This window comes from Manihot esculenta, chromosome 7 (genome assembly GCF_001659605.2).
Source record: "Manihot esculenta cultivar AM560-2 chromosome 7, M.esculenta_v8, whole genome shotgun sequence".
NCBI classification, from domain to species: domain Eukaryota; kingdom Viridiplantae; phylum Streptophyta; class Magnoliopsida; order Malpighiales; family Euphorbiaceae; genus Manihot; species Manihot esculenta.
In genome coordinates this window covers 12,557,339-12,576,971 of record NC_035167.2, presented here as the reverse complement: position 1 = coordinate 12,576,971, position 19,633 = coordinate 12,557,339, and the positions used below count along the sequence as shown (strand labels likewise).

The following is a 19,633-nucleotide window of genomic DNA, read 5'->3' as shown; positions in this document are numbered from 1 at the left end:
TCCCACTGGATTAATGGATCCAATTGCTCCCACTATCTTGTTCGCAATAGGTTTTGAAATAGTACTCGAGTTTTCCACCATCAGAAAATATTAAAAATAAAAGAAAAAGAAAGAAATGGTCAAAGGAAGATAGGGCGACTGGATTTTTCAAGCAAAATCAGAAATTCTTTGGATCCCAATAATGGAACCAAATAATGTCGCTTGTAGAGATCCCTTTTGACTCTTTAACATCTAGAAATTTACAAAAAGAGAAGGTGATATGGCGGGTGCCTTGCTACAATCACTCTGATACTTAAGTAAGTAAACTATATAATGCGGACAAGTAAATAATATAATGAGTTGAATGTTTAATAATTGTGTATCTTAGATATTAATCTCTGGTTGTCTTTATATTGAAAGAAGATAAGTATAGTTGTCCATTATTCTTGAAATCTGGTGTTACTAACTAGGGGATCAGAGAGGCTATATTTGTAGGGATTATCTTGATTGTGTATTAACAATCACTAACGGTTAAATAATAATGACCAGATCCGACTATGATGAGCAATTCTGAATTGCCCCCAGTCATGAGTGTCTGAGGGGCTATGGCCTAGTATTATTACCGAATACTCATTATCGAGTCAAATGGGCGATGGTTAATCACGTCCATGTCATCATCACGAGCCAATAAAGCTTGATCAATAAGTTTTCACTAGACGAATGATTACTGAGTCATATCAATGGTAAAATAATACAACAATTAGAGTGGATATAAGTATGTGTTTGTAGTCCTTGCTATATTATATTAAGATTGCAATGTCATTTTAATCACACTTTTGAATAATTCAAATGCATTTTCAAAGTTTATGGTGTCACAAAACTTTTTTAATAAATTTTAAAAGTGAAAATATATATTCAGTCTAATTTTATTGATAGTATTCTATGAACCCAATATTTAATAAGGAAGAAAAATAAGATTTTGCTCCAAACTTGCATTAAAGATCCACTCGAAGAAATAGGTGAAGGTGACCAAACCATTAATGGTGACCAAACCATTAATGCGCAGTTGATTCATATTCATTTTGTGTAAGTTTTAGTGAACCTACACTTGTTTATGTCAAAATTAATTATGTATACATATGATTGATTATAGTTAGAGTTTGAAATCGAAATCTTTCGGATTAGAGATAAATTTTAGTACTTAAATATCAGCAAGAGAGAAAGAGAAAAGCCTCTCTTTCTTTTTCCACGGCTTTCCTTGCTTGAAAAAGAATATAAAAATGATAAAGGAGTACTAAGCTCCTCATCTCTCTTATCCATAGCTTTTAAAAAAACAAAAGGAGTTAAAATAAGAAGAAGCAACTTCAAAGGCAGTTCTCCATCGTACATGCACATTGCCCAATTAAGTGTTAAAGTTTGAGGAGGAGACCCACATAGATACTCCTGTTGTGAAGCAAAAACAATATTAAAAACGGCAAGATAACACCCCATCTCATTTCTTAACTTTATGAACATTATTGGCAATTCTTTGGGACCCATCATCCTCCACTAAACTCTCCACTCATTTCTTTTCCTTTCTCCATCCAAGTATTGAAGCTTATTATTCACTCACTTCTCTCAACAGGAAAATGCACCCTTTAATATCTTTTCTCTATATTCAAATACCTACTTGACGTGACACAATTCACTACACTCCATAGTTTTCTTTTGGCCTATTGTTTGCTAGTGCAAAGTGCTCACCATGCAACAGTGCAAGTAATTCTCTAATATGACTGATGATGGAGATGGAGTTTTTAGTCTCTGCCTCTTAAATTATTGGAGACTAGGTGCTAGAATGGCATTGGGAGTAGTCTGAGTCTTCTACTGTGCACTGGAGCTGTGAATAATTTTTAAAATTTTGAATCGAATCGAACCGAAAAATCATGTTAAATTAAATTTATTTAATGGTTGTAAATTAATTTTAGTTTTTATTAAGAATCGAACCAAAACCGTATCGAAATCGTATTAAAATTGAATCGCAAATTAATTTTATATATATATAATAATTATATTATATATTATAATTATGCACAATTTACATATTATTATTATCTTTTATTTATTTATCTTTTTTAATAGCTTTGGTTATAAAAATATTAAATCACTTTTATCATTTTTAATTATCAGTATATTACTATATTTATAATTTATTTAATTATTTGTTGCGTATAATTTTATAAATAAATATTATATAATAAAAAAGCACTTAAAATGTATATATATGATAATAATTTATATTAATAATTAACTTTAAAATTAAAATGATAACTGAAATATGATTTTTCATGAAAAATTTGTATAAATATTTTAAAAATGGAAATAATATCGAAATTAAGGATTATACTGAATTAGAACCGAAACAGTAAAAAATCAAATCAAAATTATATTGAATTTCAGTTCAATTTCAATTTCTAGGTGAATGAAACTACACACTCTATTATGCATTACTACATAATGAATTTTAAAATAACGGTTATAAATTTTTATCATATATATTTAATTTATAATCGCAGATAAATATAATTTGAAAACAGTTATATTTGTATTTATTATTGTAATATACAATAAAATATTACTTATAATTTCTGTAATATATAAAATTCCTGACTAAAATTGTAATATTATTAAATATAAAATAATTTATTAAAATATATTATTTAATATAATATTATTAAATTTTTTTATAATAATTTTAAATTACTAATAAATTGTTGTGTTAGCAATATTAAAATAATATTTTAACATTCGATAACTAAAGTACTAGTGTCTAAATTCTAAAATATATTAATGGTTGTTGTTGCTCCAACATATATGAGGTAGCTTAACAATCAAAGATAATTAAATTAATTTTTATTTTATTAATTAACTTGTTTGAAATGAAAATTTATAATTTTTTAAAGGTAATTTACAATTTAGTCTTTAGGTATTGTAATTAGGTATTGTCATTATTAATAAGTCAGTTTTTATATTTTCAAAAATCTATTAAAACGTTATTATATTTTATCTCCATCAACAAAATAGTCTTTCCATCTATTTTTACAGTTAAAAATATAGTAAAAGACTAAATTACCTCTTATTTTTCTCCTCCTCATTCTTCTTCTTCTTTATCGATTCTTCCTCTTCTTCTTCTTCTTTGGTTTTTCTTTTTCTTTGATTCTTATTCGATTTTTCTTTTTATTATTCTTCTTTAAAAAGGATGAGGAGAAGGAGATTCTTCTTCTTCTTTTTCTTCTTCTTTGTCATCATCTTTTTTTTCTTCTTCTTCCTCCTTCTTTTTCTTCTTTTTCTTTTGGGAGATTTACAATTTAGTCCCTGGGTATTGCCATTATTAACAAGTCAGTCCCTGTATTTTTAGAAACCTATTAAAACGTCCTTATGTTTTCTCTCCGTCAACGAAATAGTCCTTCTGTCTATTTTTGCCGTTAAAAATATAGTAAAAGACTAAATTACCCCCAATTATTTTTCTCCTCCTCCTCATTCCTTTTCTTCTTCATCAATTATTCTTCTTCCTTTTGCTTCTTCTTCTTCTGCTTCTTCTTCTTCTTCTTCTTCTTCTTCTTCTTCTTCTTCTTCTTCTTCTTCTTCTTTTTCGGAGGAGGAGGAAGAGGAAGAGGAGGAGGAAGAGGAAAGAAAAGATAGGGACTATTTTGTTGATAAAAAGAAACAATAAGGATGTTTTAATAGATCTGAGAAAAGATAGGGACTATTTTGTTGACAAAAAGAAACAATAAGGACGTTTTAATATATTTCTAAAAATATAGGGAGGGACGATTTCATTGACAGAAAGAAACGATAAGAAGAGACTATTTCGTTGACTTAAATAAACGATTAGGATGTTTTAATAGATGTGAGAAAAGATAGGGACTATTTCATTGATGGAAAAAAATAATAAGGACGTTTTAATAGATATAAAAAAAGATAAAAATATTTTAATAGATTTTTGAAAATGTAAGGACTAACTTGTTAATAATTACAAAATATAAGGACTAAATAAATGGTTTTATTTGAGGGTAAAATTGGATTTTAGAAATTTTCTCTCTCCTCCTTTATCTAATTTTAACGGAAAATAGGACAAAAAGACTATTTCGTTGACGGAAATAAAACATAAGGACGTTTTAATAGATTTCTAAAAATACAGGGACTGACTTGTTAATAATGGCAATACTCAGGGACTAAATCGTAAATCACCCTTTTCTTTTTTTTTCTTTTTCATCTTCTTTTCCTTTATCATCATCATCTTCTTCTTTTTTTTTTTTTCTTTTTTGAGGAGGAAGAGGAACTATTTTGTTGACAGAAATAAATGATGAGGACGTATTAATAGATATGGAAAAAAATAAAAATGTTTTAATAGATTTCTGAAGATGTAACAACTGATTTGTTAATAATAGCAATATGTAAGGATTAAATAAAAGATTTTATTTGAACGCAAAATTAAATTTTAAAATTTTTTTAACTCATTCTTTATTTATTTTTAACGGAAATGAGAACGGAATGATTATTTTATTGATAAAAAGAAAAGATAAGGATGTTTTAATAAGTTTCTAAAAATACAGGGACTAACTTATTAATAATGGCAATTTCCAGAGATTAAATAGTAAATTTTTATTTTTTTAAATCTAAAAAAATCTGCCTTTAAAAATTGCAACAAATATAGGGAGGCAGAGCATCTTATAGCCAGCACCTAAAGAGATAGGAGGGTAGCAACAACATTTGTTTCAGTACAGCCTAGAGGATAAGAATGTAATAAATGACAAGCACAGGAGCTTTGGTTAATTGTGAGATTATGATTTTGACCATCAATATCACCTTTGTCAGATTGTCAACCTTGAATTACTCCAAAAGAGAACCATGCAAAGTTAGTTTGATTTGAGAAGATAAAAGATGAAAATATGAAGGAAGAAGATGAAAGTGGAGAGAATCCTAAGCTCTGATGAGTACTGCAACAGTAAAGCATGACATAAGCATCTTCTCCTGGAAGAACACCACCAAGCATCCGCCCAGTGGGGCCGGCCGAATTGAAACCTGGTAATTTAAAAATAAAAATAAAAAATAAAAAATCAAGTCTAGCTTTCTTTCCAATATCATATCCATCTCCCACTTATTTCTTTGTCTTCCACTTCCGTCTATCTCTTCAAAGCCTCTCGCAATAATTCCACCTTTTCTACCCATTTAACTCTCCTCTACATTCACCAAAGAAATTGTTTGAGATTCGTGGAGATATGATTTTCAGAGATGAAGCCATTGAAACAGCAACCAACAAGCACCAAGATGAATTAAGAATCAGCAGCAACAGCGCTGAAAGAATTGAAGCCTGCAATCCAGGAGGAGAGTGGTTGAATCTGAGCTTAGCTAGCAATTCAGTCTCAACAGCAGGAGACTATGATTCACAGTCAAGACCTACTACTTCTAGCAAGGTCTTCTCATGCAACTTCTGCAGAAGAAAGTTCTACAGCTCACAGGCTTTAGGGGGTCATCAGAATGCTCACAAAAGAGAGAGAGGTGCAGCCAGAAGATTCCATTCCCAGAGGATGATGACGATGATGGGATTACCATTAAATACACCGATGAGCAGATCACTCGGTGTGAGGCCTCATGGGCTTGTGCACAAGCCAAATAGAGAAGGAGCTACTCTTGCAGCAAGATTTAATGAAGCTAATACAGGAATTGGAATGGCATGGGTGCCCTTTATGCTTGAAGATGCAATGGATTTAATGTGGCCAGGCAGCTTTCGGTTGGATTCACAACCACCAGAGCCACCACCATCAGAATCACTCAAGCTTGACCTAAACCTTCGACTCTGAACTTCCAGTTCAGAATTTCTCCTCATGTTGGCTTGTATTGGAATAGAAACTAATATGGGAGGGAAACCAGCCAACCATATTGAAAAATTCAAATCATAAACATGGTGAAGGACCTTCCATGTATGCATGCCATAGTACAAGAAAGCTTGCAGCATAACCCTGCTCTTCAATTGCATCCTGAAAAATAAATGCCAGTGCACGTGCTAAGGATTTTTTAATCCTAATTACCAAGTACAGCAGTTTCTGCTCCTGCCTACATATCTCCTTAATGCTATGGTAATTTTGGCTTGTCCAGCTTTTGTGTTCCACCTCAGTTCCTTTCTCTCTATATATATATTATATATATTTTTTCTAATTTTGTCTGCAAGGTGCACCGATCCACAAGTCTATATGTGTATATACCAGGTGTATATATCAGCTATTGTTCAAACACCGTAAGTGCTGAAAGCGACTATGATGAGGTAGTGATCCAGGGAAGGTGCAGAAATGAAATATTGGTTTAATTTAATGGTTTGAGAATCGTCATAGATGTTAATTGTTAACCAAATAGCAAGGAAATACTAAAAGTATATCAACAGAAGCTGACTGGGAGGAGATTTCTGATCACCCTAAATAATTAGAAGTCTCAGTAACATAGCAAATGGTAAATGCAGGCTCTTGATTTGCTCTGCACAGTTTAATTAAGAACATTCCAACTCAACAGTGCCCAAATGTGCCAGATGATAAAAACAAAGAACAATTGAGTCATGATGATGCTACTTATGCTTCTTAAATTGCTTTCCATGCATGAGATGTCATACTTTCAGATGACATATTCCCCCCAAATTAACCAATTAATTCCCAAATGTTGCCTACCAAAATAAACTTCCACCAGTCGAGCAATCAGCCATGTCCCTAAAACAAAGCCATCCAGAAGATTCATCACTCAAAACAAAGAACAAAAAGGCCATGAAAGAGATTTTTCATGTTATTGATTAATCATTATCTTTAATCAGGCTCACTCCCTTCTTTTATCCCTTTCCATCTTCTTCGGAAACATATAACTTCAATCATTTTCTCTAGTACTGCTGCAAATAACTCTCATCTGAGTATCAATTGTTTCCTCTCCATGCAAATTCTATATTTAGCATTTCGCCACACACCAATCCTCCAGGTTCATGCAACTTGGTTTTCTCGCAGGAAGACAGTTGGCAGACATCATTTTACCAGTGCAAAATAAATTGGAAACTGGGTATTATTGCCATGTATTTTTTTTCCCATTTTTTTAAAAAAATTTCTGGATTAACTCATCAAAATGAAGTTAACGTTGATCCTCCAAGAGTATCCTTTTCAATATCTCCCTTATTGTTTATGCTTTTTTCACAGACACTAAATATCATTTCAATTTCTCTTCCAACACTACTCAGAAATTAAATAAACGCTTCTTCCATATCTTGGTTTGCCCAAGTGACCATAAAATTGACGCAAGTATTTGAAAGAAGAGGAAGAAGAAGAAGAAGAAGAGCATTTGTAATATAATCCACCTGAAAGTATATGAGTTCTCTTTAACCACAACTTGTGAACAATACACAATCTTTTTGCAGGAAGGCAACCAACAGCATTACAAATTACCATGGAAAACAAGCTTTAGTGTCTTATGCGTGATAACAGGAAGCCTCTCGCTGATGATGCTTGGATCACTATATTCTGCAAGATCGGAAGGATACCCTTTCTGCACCATAAAAGACACCAGCATATGAATTTAAGAAAACACTTGTTACCACATTGAGCAAGCAAAAAAAATCAGGGCCAATTGAGAAGGGTGGGAAAACATACAAAAACAAACATAACATTATAATGACTTCGTTTGAAACGATTCATTTCACAAGAAAAAATTTCAAATGAATTTTTAAAAAACATACATGTTCAATTTCTTTTAAATTGGAATCTCAAGTTAAAAAAGATAATTGAATTTTTTTCATTTCAAACAAAAGAATATATAGAAAAGAAAACTGAATTAAATTCTATAGAAAATAAATCAAAAAAATTAAATCCTTACAAAATTCTCGATTTAACCAGAGGGAATAGCTTTCAAATTGACAACAGGAACCCCAATATGAGCCCTTCTCTAAAGTTGTGCTAATGGATTTACAGGGGGGATAAAGGAAGAAGTTCTTGTGCACTTCAGCTATTTTACCCATGCCTTTACAGTACCCGCAATACATCAGTGCAGAACTATAAGCCATGAATTCAATTTAAGTGATAATTCACTAACCACAACTCAATAAGATAAGACATACTCAATTACCAGAAACTTCTGCATTACAACAGAGACGCTTATTCCATAACACAAGGCAAATATGTTTGTAATAGTTGATGCAAACATAATTTTGGTTTAAAGTGCAGACTTGCACCTAAAGTTTGTCTTCGTGTTTTTTTATCTGTTTTTTCCCTTTCAATTTCCCTTCTATAGATAGAATTTGACCATTTTAGAAGCTATTTTAAGTAGAAGATATTTAAGCCAAATGGCCATAAAATTTCTGACCTTTGTATGCATTTTCAATTTTATCTAAATTTTTATCAATTTTAAAATGATGTTGGTAACAATTTTAGCCAATTGACTAAAAAATTGACCAAAATCAGTATAAATTAAGATCATTTAGCCATATCTTTATATAAAATAGTGCAATGATACCATGAAAGTGCAACATAGTGAAACAAGCATCTTTAAGATTTGAATCATAAAAGCAAGAAAATCAGCACAAGGAATCTATAGATATGAAGCAGGAAAGGTATGCCGACAGCTCATCCATCGTGTACTGTGTACACACTTATCATGCATGCACAGATGGATGGGAACATGCCAGGATATTAAAACAATTATGTGCACAATGCAAGTGTCTATGGAGAGGGCTTACAGCAGAGATAGACTGAAAAGTGGCTTCTCTCCAGCAGCTTTCACGAAGAATGACGGGGTTAGTGCCATCTCCAAAAGCGCAATGCATGCGAGTGTCCCTTAACCTCATCAAGACTCCGTCAACTCTAAGCTATGATAAAAGATTAGAATACACAATAAGAGATCATTTCAGAAGAACAGAGAAGAAAAAAAAATGTAAGCCAAACAAGGAGACAAAAGTAGAAAATGATGTGTATGACCAGGCAGTGGAGGGAGGGATGACAGGAGCTCAAAATGTCACTTCAGAGTATCTAATAGAAGAAAATTCCTCTTTACTAAGGGGGGCAGAAATAAAGGTGTTTCATTATACTGGACTCATGATTAAGGAACTCAAATTACGCATACAAGCAGGTATATGTCATACATGCATAGACTAAGAAAGGGAAAGAGAGTTCTGAATGAGTTATTCTTTTTATATGAAATGGAGAAGAATTTAAGAAATCAGATCATATAACTCACCCAGAATCGCAGAAGAAGAAACCAACAACTAGGCATGACTCTCTGCAAAATAAAAGTAAAATATATATACATATATATATATATAAAGTGATGTCCTCAATACACAGATAGCCCAACATTTTTTCAAGGAAGTGCATCTAGCACTACATCCATTAAAAATTAGCATTTACCACTTTCACAGTTAAAAGCGACACTCCATTATCAGCAAGCTCATCTTCGTACAAGACTACCTGTAATGTTAAACAGACTGCTTTCATCATGGCAGGCACATATACAAAGAGGATATCATGGAACTTTACAACATAATCAAACATAAGTTGACTACCTCATCATAGAAGAGAATAGGCTCTTTTGATGCCAAGGAAACCACATCAATTTGCTCATCACAGTCCTCCCAACAGATGCTTGAGCTTGTCTCTGAGATATTCCCACTTCCATTCTGATCACAAGACAAAGGCTGGTGGTATTATTTTGTAAATAAAAATAAACTGATCTAGGCAGCAATGGCAAAAACCTCAAATTCTGAACTCTACATCAGCCCCAGTTACATTTAAGAAAAGCCTAACATATCCTGGCAAGTGACCAGAGGCAAAGAAGTGCAAAGTAGGGAGTCTTACATAACACACTAAGTTTTGGCAATTTATTGCATAACCTCTAAATATGAAATGATGAAGCAGAGTAATCATGATTATGAATAAACCAAAATAATTTGGTTCAATTCATCAGTTAGTTATATATAAGAAGTATACATGTTCGTTTCAGTTAATAATTGAAATAATCCAAATAAAAATAAGATTTTTAAGTGACAAACCAAACCAAAAAGCAATGGTTCAATTTCACTTTTCTGTTTAAACTGAATAATGCCCAAACCTGCATTAATTTACTGCTTGGACATCCATCCACTTATCAGTTCCAACTGCAAACTGATTGGGAAAAAAATGATTGGTAAATAGTAGATTAAGAACAAGACAAACCTTATTTGAGCCTGCCTCAATTGTTTCACTCCCACAATATGGTGTCGTGAATGTATAGTCATAATCTAGTATCACCTGCTGGGATGGTTTGCTGCAAATTCACATTAGGTGCTATGTCAATTAAGAACAATCTCTTTGTTTTGGTATTAATATGTTGCTATAACAATTTAAATACTTCAACTGCAACAGGAAGGAGGGAGAAAAATATTAAGGGGAAAAATTCAGGATGAATGACAAATTGCTAGTGGCACAAGTGAAGGGTACAATTTGATAATCAACGTGCAACTCTGCCACATTATAGAGGTTTTCAACTAGAACCAGCCGTTTTACCTTCCTATGGATGTAGTACCATTTGAAAGCTAGTAAGCAACAAGAGCCTTGATCCAATAAAAAGACACATTGCACAAGGAGGGGAAGTATGAGAGAACTTCCTTGTTAAAAATTGTTATTCCATATCCTCTGCTTCAAACATGTGAATGAAATAAGTTTTACAGGGAAACTACTTTTATCACATTTTTCAACTAGAGAATACTGAGATGCCAGCCACTGAATAATACATGTATTTACTATCTCATTGAGAAACAATGTAAATAGGAGGTGCCAGGTTCAAGTGATTGGCGTAAGTTTCAGGATCATCATCTATGACTCATCAGGAGTTGGGGCCAACAAGCTTAATCCAATTGTATAGATTCTGCCCCCATTAAGCAACACAAGACGGAGCAAAACCATGAAAATAAATCTTCATTTCATCAAGAACTTGACAGTGACAACCTCAAATACGGAGATTAGAGCCACAGTGCCACACTACAATTATTGCGGGCAGGACTAAATTTTGGGGATTTAGTGTCTTGGAAATTAGGATTAAATATAAGATAAAAAGAACTGAAATCGATTCTGTTCAATGTTCAGGAACTTTATGAACATGCATACTCTATTTCACTTCTAAATATAGGATTGCCTTGTATGGAGGAAAAGACATCAGAAATATAAAATCCACCTAAACAGGTGACATGTTTTTTGCACCCTGCTTCGATGAGTTTCCTAAGACCCTACCAGTCATATGACTTGTATAACATCTATCATGCAGGCTCAAAGTAACAACTTATAGGCAAGTTTGAAAGGGCTCATATCAGAAACATGGGAAGGTTAATGTAGATATAAAGTAAAACGATTCAGGAAATTCACAGAAAGTAGCAGTGCACATGTCTGTTACCAAAGCTAAAGAGAAATATGTCGCAGAGCTAGAAGTTAAATATGATAGAACCTGTAAGATTATATGCTACCAGAATATATTGTAGAAGGATTAAAGGCCTCTAATAGACAGGCTTTTGGTTGGTATGCAGTTGTTCAAAAGACGAATGCTAATGGTTGAAAGGTGTTCAATTGCATCCAATGGCAATGAAAAGAAATTCAAAATATTTTGAGATTATTAATGCTAGATGGTGAATTCAAGTGCATCATCCTTTGCATTTGTCAGACACTTCTTACATGCTGAATTTTTTATCCAAACAAGATTAGTATTGAAGGTCATGAAGAGGTGAATATGGACTTGATTTCATGCATTCAGAAAATGAAATAAGATCCCACAATATTTGACATTATCCTTCATGTAATTGAGAAGTACAAGAAAGCTGCAAGCATCTTTGGTTACCTCCTTCTATTAGAGGAAGAACAACCACATCTCTAAGTTATTAATTTAAATTCTTAGTAATTTTTCATCTCGCTTATTTATTAAAGTATATAATTGGCTAATTTAATAATCATTGGTTCTACATTTTAATAGCTACTTGATAGAAAACATTTGGTTCTTCGACTCTACACCTTCAAAAGATTGCCGTGAAAATTCTTAGTCTCACAAGTAGTGCAAGTGCCCATTGGAGTGTATTTAGACATGTAAGTAACAATATAAAAATTATTAAGTATATTATTCTTACTTTTTTTTATTTTAACCAAGTATTTTGAGTTTGAATTTTAACTTTTTTTTTACTTTAACCAAGTATTTTGAGTTTGAATTTTAATCTTTTAATATATTTGTTACTTTAAAATCAATGACAGCTTCATAGTAAATAAAAGAATCAGCTAGCTCAACAACGCTTGAATAATTTAGTATATGTCATGCACAACAGGACATTGCTATGCAGATACAATTTTGGGGATACCACTACACCTATTGATTTGGAAAATATTGATCAAAGTAATGAGTGGCTACTTGGTGAACTAGAAGAAAGGTAATGAGGATGAAGGTGATGATAATGCTCTTGTTTTTGCGGATGAGAAGTTGACTTGGGATGATGTTGGTTAGGCAGCTAAAGTTTTTGAATCTTGTTATGAATCGAGGTTGGTTGCAAGATCCAACTCTAGTTGAAACTCTATGAGTAGTTGACAATGTAGCAGAGGAGGAAGAATTCATGTGCGCTGCTGTTGACAATGAAAGATAAAGATTTTAGGAACTTCATCATGAGTAATTTTAGTTAGAAGTCATGTTATGTATTATTGCATTTAGATGGTTAACTTTTTCTATTCATTATAGTTTTTATTTATATATTGGAAAGCTTGAATTTGATGATGAGTAGTTTATTCAATAACATATTATTATTTATATTGTTTGTTACCTATGATACAGATATTTCTTTCAGTTTTACAGTTTTAATCTTATTTAATGCTTAAGCTGGGAATGTAGACGACTAGGCATGCAGTACTTTCTATTTCTCTTATGTTAGTGCAAATAATATGCTCTTTCTTTTAAATGTTTATTTTTTTACTTGTAAGACTGTTTAAAAGGACATTTTATGTTAAATGTGACATTTTATACTATATATGCATGCATGCACACATACGGGCTCAATTTTGAAAAATTCCATTTAGAACCTTGAACTATTTAAGAATTGAAATTGAATACCAGTAGAATCTCTTTTCCCTTAAATTCTGACTAACTCAATAAAATAATGGACATAAGGAATTTAAAGATAAGTAAGCAACAACTATTAATATTTCCATTACAGTTAAAATACAACCACATATCTAAGACTTCTTTGGAAGTTTCAAAAAGTAAACAACTTATTCCATGCAAACCATGTGTCAATTAAAGCTCAGTTTATAGGTAATAAAAATCCCAGAGCAATTTTGTCTAAAAAAAGATAGAACTGTAGATTCAGAAGTTTGTTAAGGTTTAAGTTGAAATTCATAAATTTTTCAAGCTGTATTAATTGTAAAGTTTTAAACATTAGCCCTTTAATTAAAACTGGTCATTCACTACAAGCCTTTTTCTTTGTAACTATTCTGTCACATATTATAGAAGGAAGAAAGCAAGTGAGAAGTAGAGTGAGTATCAACTTATCAACCATAGTCAATAAAGGAGCTGAGATGCAATGGATTCAGACGGTATCTATTTTTCATAGAATAGATATTTTACTGAATGTAGTTACAGATGTTAGGGAGAAGCAGTTACAGACGTTAGAAACAGTTATATAACTGTATGAATAAAGGGAAGCAGAAGTCTCTAATTCTTCCTCATTCTCTGATTCTGTCCTCCCTTTATATTTCTATACTCATCTCAACTTCTTCTAAAATCTATTCTAGGGTTGCTAACTCCCTATTCTATTTCAGGATTCTGTTCGAGTTCTGATACTTGACATATCTCCCAACCAAAGGCAAAAAGGAAAAAGATCCTCCAGAAAATGAATATTCGTGCATCATTAAGTGGAAAAAAGAAATATCAACTGTGATATTGGAAGAAAGGCTAATGTGGGAGAAGAGAGAGAGAGAGAGATAAATTACCTTCTGAATTTCCATTTTGCTGCTGCAGGAACTTCAACCGGTGGCAAAGCTTCTTGCTTCCAGCCAGCAAGGGCATCAAATGCGTTGAAATAGATTTTAGTGCCACTACTCTCATGCTTAAGAACTAAAGAGCTGTCCCCAAATACCATCTCCGGTAAGTGAGATGTCTGAAGCTTTTCCTCCCATCTGCAAGCACACCAGTGACTAGTCACTTATATTCAAATTATTTCCAAAATTTGGGAATGAATTTCTGTTAAAATTCATTCGTGCAAAAGGAATAACAAAATTACATGTCACTTGTAAATATCATGCAGACTAACAATTCACAAATTCACTGAGATTCTTCCAAACTTTAGATTACAATAGAAAAATTGCAATTGATTTTGGAACAAAACCATCCACAGTGGGTATATATCAATTTGATAGATCTAACCAAGTAGTAACTAGCCACATTCTACAGAGAGAAGACTTTGTCTGAATATTTATTTTTCCCAAACTATAGATCACAAGCAAGAGACACGAAACCAAGCCGAAAGTAAATCATTTTGCAGCATTTGAAATCAGAAACTAAATCATAGCCCTAATAGACCACAAAACCCACAAGAACCCTAAACAATCCAAATTTCCAAAACGAATAGGCTTCGATTCTACTTGGTGATCAGCCAAATCGACTTTTGCCTACAAATTTGAAGGAAAAACAACAACATAAACTTAGAAATTTGGTTAACTTAAACAGGAAAAGTACTTCCTGAGTTTGCTTACTAAACCAACTCAACATATCGAAAAGATTAATATGTGAATAAAGGAAGAGAGAGAGAGAGAGAGCAATTACTGTAGACGAGTGGAGGAGTTGAGGATGGAGCCCTTGAGTGAAAAGATCTCCCAGCCGTGGATACGTAGTCCACGGCGATCACTGTCGCTCAATAGCTCGGCGCCGGCGGCTTTCAGGTCCTTCTCGTCGACTTCCACTGCCATCTTCGGGAGATTGTTTTGTGTTCTTTTTTCGAAAATTACCGATTACATCGGTTCCCAGTTGTTTATCTCGTTTTTGTCCGTGTTTCCCTTTTGGTTTCCGATGGTTTTATTGGGCGTCAATTTTGTGGGAAAAATAATGTGATACATTCCTTCGTCCATTTTATCAGGAATGGCAAATATAAATATTTTATAATTATATATTCTACAAATATAACGGTGGCTTTCGAAATTAAAAAATATATATTAAATCATTATTAATTTTATTAATCGACTATGTTTATGCATTAAATTTCTATTTACTTGTTATTTTATAAATTTATTCTATATAAAATAAAATATCAATTGAATATATAATCTTTTTATTTAAATGCAAACATCTCTTACGACTAATTAAAACAAAAAACTATTTTAATGTCTACTTTTTCATTTACATGAATAAATGGAATTTGCAGCGGGGAGTTCAATAATTCTCAGGCTAAGTTTTTATTTCACAATTTTCATCGTCTACTTGTCTTTTAAAATTTGTTCTAACAACGTACTTAGTCCTTTTCACTTTAATTTAAACTTCAAATTTTTTTTTAACATTTATTGTATATTACATAGTGACGTTCTATCTTATACAATTTGGTACTGCATAAAATTAAAATTTCTTCTATTCATTCCTTTTGCTTAGTATAAATAAAAACAATAGAGTATGCTCTCTTTCTTTATCTACATGCACGTGCCACTTGATTTCTTAATTTTTGCTCTTATAAGCATGACATTAGTAACATTACTAGATTTTTCAAGTTTTACAGTGTAGTGGAAAATGTGCATTTGGCATCATTTTTAGCGAAAATTGGATTGTGGGGCTATTATACAATTTATTTCTTTTACTTTTTAGAATACATGAAAGGCATGTAATAAATGAATATTTGAATTTGTTTCTCCATATTTCTCTACTATATCTCACATTAATTTTAATCGTATAAAATTTTAAAATTTTAGTAATATGGTATTTTTATTACTCCATCATTTTGCTATTGTCGTCAGTCTAGACAGGAGGTCTAGTTGCCTACTCCTTCTCCTTCTGAAATTTTAAAATTTAATATTAATGCGGCTCATAAGAATCAATTCTTTCCTACTGCCACTGCTATAGTGGTTAGGGATAATAATAGTGTATTGTTAGATGGGCGGCTAAATGTGTTAATGCTACTCTCCTTAGTTTTAGATAAAGAATTGAAATTTTTTAATTAGTTTTAGATAAAGAATCTCGCTCATTTATTTATTTTATGGAGCCAAAAGTTCTCTAAATCTAGTTTTTCACCTCCTTTAGACATTATAATTATTATTACTGCTATTATGGATTTGTGATATAAATTATCTAATATCTAATTTGAATTTGTAAGTGGACAAGGTAATAAAATTGTTGATTTATTGGCTAAACTTTATTTGAGAAATGTTATGTCTCATGATTGGCTTATAATTAATTCTTAAACGCTAGACTCTGTTTTGTAATTTTTTTTGTAATTTTTGCTGTGATTTTAGTAATCATACAATATATGATTATACAGTAAAAAAATATATTTTTTTTTTTAAAATAAAAAGTAACATTTTGGTTTGAAATATTTTTAAAAAATTTGATAGAAAAGTGGCCATTTATAAAAAGTAGTAAAATTTTTAAATATATTTAAACTTTAATTTTAAATAATAATAATAAAATAACTCTTATCTATAAAAGTTTAAAAAAACGATAAAACAATTAAACAAGTTTAACTCCACATTTTTTTAAAGAGGTGTGATTATTTTATAAGATGAAATTAAGAGTAAATACCTTGCCACATATGCGCTTTATAAATCTTCAATCCTTAATTTTTTTTTTTAATAGCCAATCCTTAGAATAAAAGCCTTGCCACATATTTCACTCCAGTAAGTTGCACTATATATACTTTGACTTGAATAGGCAAAAATCCATTGGTTTCTTTGGTTTAATATTTCCACACCATTTCATTTGCCAGACCATTCGCTTTTCATGCCTCTCTGAAGCCTAGCTCATCTAACTGGAATATAGATTATTGATTTAATGAAATATCTACTTTAGTCACAATAATATATTATAGAATGGTGGCCAATGAAAGAGTAATGGTTATTTGGTTTTCGGTGTTTGTTAATGTTCGACTAGACTATATCGTTAATTGTCTCGTGTCGATGTGACCCACCATTAAGTTTAATTGTTAGTTAAGTCATGATGGTGGTAGTCATAATTCATCGATCCAATTATGCAATATTTAATAAATTCAATATTTAGCAGTTTGATTTTTTTAATTTTTTTAAATTTAAACTATGGAGACTAATAATATTTTAGTCCTTTTCATGAATATTAATCGGTAAATTAACTCTAATTCTAACGTTATGAATTAAATTTTTTTTTTCAATTTTTAAAAATTAAATTCTAGATTTTTATAAAACATAGAAATTAGGGATTAAACTATAATTTACCCAATATTATAAACAAAGCAAAGAGTTTAACATGTAACGTTTCCAAAGCTAATTAAAAAAATATTAAGGTAAAGAATCCAATGTTTTTTTCATTCTTTAAAAATTATAGATATGAGAAATGTTTTGTGTGTTAACAGCCATAAGAATAAAAAGAGAGATTGGACTTCTTCATTAAGAAAAACCCCTTTATTATAGAAATTTATAAATATTGGTCAAAGCAATGAAAATTGAGTTTTTTTTTTTTCAAAAAATCCATTTCATTTCATTGAAAGAGTTTAAAATGCAGATCAAGAACCCATACAAGAACTAAAAACTACAATCCGACCTAAAACCAAAACAAGCAGCTAGAGCCTTGAAAAAGGAGATGGGCAAAATGAACCCCCAACAAATTAGGAAGCTTCACTAACGCCTCTATATTCTCGACTCAGTGTTGGCCACTAATGAGGAAGAAAGCTCCAGCAATCAACATAAGAGAAGAACTTCTCTGTTCATAAAGCTCCAGCAATCAACATAAGAGAAGAACTTCTCTGTTCATTACCTTCAAAGCCATGGAAACAGGAAGGATATGTAGCAACCATCACCATAGAGATTTCGATCTGGCCGGATCAACCGGGAACATGGCAAGGCAGCGGGTGGCGAATCCTCCCTTTCACTGCCAACGTAGAAAGTCGTAGAGACTTCATAACCATCTTGGAGGGAAGATCTCCAAATATGCAAGCAGATCATCAAATAAAACTTGAGAAGAAACTCAAAAACCCCAAAAGGAATTTACACTCTGTCAATGAGACTAAACCACAAAGATGAGAAAACTAAAGAAAACAAACTAGAAAAGAAAACTAAAAATGGGAGGAGGTCGACGGCCAAGCGGCCGATCTTCCCCCAAACTGGAGCCAAATGGACCGTAGATGAGAAAAAGAATAGTAGAGCACTTCCTGAAAAAAATTCACAACTTTAGAGGAAAAAAAGAGTTCATCTCTTATATATATGCTTCCATTTCTCTATAGATCTTTTGACTAATAAAAAAAAAAGTAGAATCTCTTTTATGTGCATAATATATTATTTAAACAATAATATTAGTAAAAGAATTACATGAAAAATTTCAACTTAAAATGTTATTCATTGTTTGGATAATTTTTTAAAAAAATAATGATAATTATCGAACAAATAATTATGAAAAATTAATAAATATAAATAATTAAAGTATGATAAAAATTATGTAACATATTTATAACTTTACACAATAATAATTTTAAATATTTTAAAAATTCGCACAACCGTGTGAGCATACCTCTAGTTTATATAAATTTACTATTTAAAAAAAAATAGGAAATTATCCATATGTCCACTTTATTTTAATTCAAAATAAAAAAAATATATAAAAAGAATATCTTATCGTTTCATTATTTTTTGTTTAAAATATATAAATTAATTTATATTAAAATAATATTTTATTGTATTGTGTCGTTAATATTAATTTCCAAAAGTTAACCATAAATATTAACGTTAAAATCAAAATATAATTATTAATTAAAAAATATAAAAAAATATAATCTTATTTCACTTTTTTTTTAAATTTATAATTCAATTTATATAAATGAATATCTTCTAATATAATTCTCATATCAATATCACTATCTAAAAATTATTCGTATTTACTAACATGGTAATTAATATTATTTTAATATAAATTAAATTATCAATTTTGAAATAAAAAAATTGATAAAGGTATTTCTATTTTTTAAAATTAAAATATCTATCACTCAAATTTTTTTAAAAAAATTATTATTAAATTTTTAAATTTTAATAAAATTTATTAGGTAATCCTTATAATTTTTAACTCTAATTAAAATGTTTTTCACATTTTCAAAATACAACTATTACGTTCTATAATAATTGTCAAAAATGAAATTTAACGGTCAAATAAGAGAGAATATTCGAAATTACAAAATTAACCTTAATACCCTTGCAAATTTACTCTTGATACCTAGATTCATTCCTCAATCAAAGTTAAATTAACTGTATCAAAAACAGATTCATTCGTGCATCAAATCCATATTCATTCTACGAAATCAATATAATTCATCCATTAAACCCAAATTCATTCCACAAAATCAATATAATTCATTTATCAAAACCAAATTTATTTAAGAAAAATAATATCACTCATTTATCAAACCCAAAAGCCAACATCTTCAAGGAATCCAAGTTCTGGCACG

At 30.9% G+C, this 19,633-nt stretch overlaps 2 protein-coding genes across 2 annotated transcripts; one reads left to right on the top strand and one right to left on the bottom strand.

Annotated features, from left to right (window-relative positions):
• The first annotated feature begins 4,974 nt into the window (after positions 1–4,974).
• On the top strand, positions 4,975–6,174 carry LOC110619377 (zinc finger protein 4). Its single transcript, XM_021762784.2, has one exon. It carries the CDS (start codon positions 5,238–5,240, stop codon positions 5,817–5,819), a length of 582 nt encoding a protein of 193 aa, XP_021618476.1. The 5' UTR covers positions 4,975–5,237; the 3' UTR covers positions 5,820–6,174.
• A 1,131-nt stretch (positions 6,175–7,305) lies between these two features.
• On the bottom strand, positions 7,306–15,076 carry LOC110619375 (TIP41-like protein). Its single transcript, XM_021762783.2, has 8 exons — positions 14,797–15,076; positions 13,965–14,150; positions 10,188–10,278; positions 9,539–9,652; positions 9,384–9,443; positions 9,214–9,255; positions 8,717–8,845; positions 7,306–7,530 (listed from the first exon to the last, which is right to left on the bottom strand). The coding sequence occupies exons 1-8, from the start codon at positions 14,937–14,939 to the stop codon at positions 7,420–7,422; spliced, it is 876 nt and encodes a 291-aa protein (XP_021618475.1). The 5' UTR covers positions 14,940–15,076; the 3' UTR covers positions 7,306–7,419.
• Between the last annotated feature and the right edge of the window lie 4,557 nt (positions 15,077–19,633).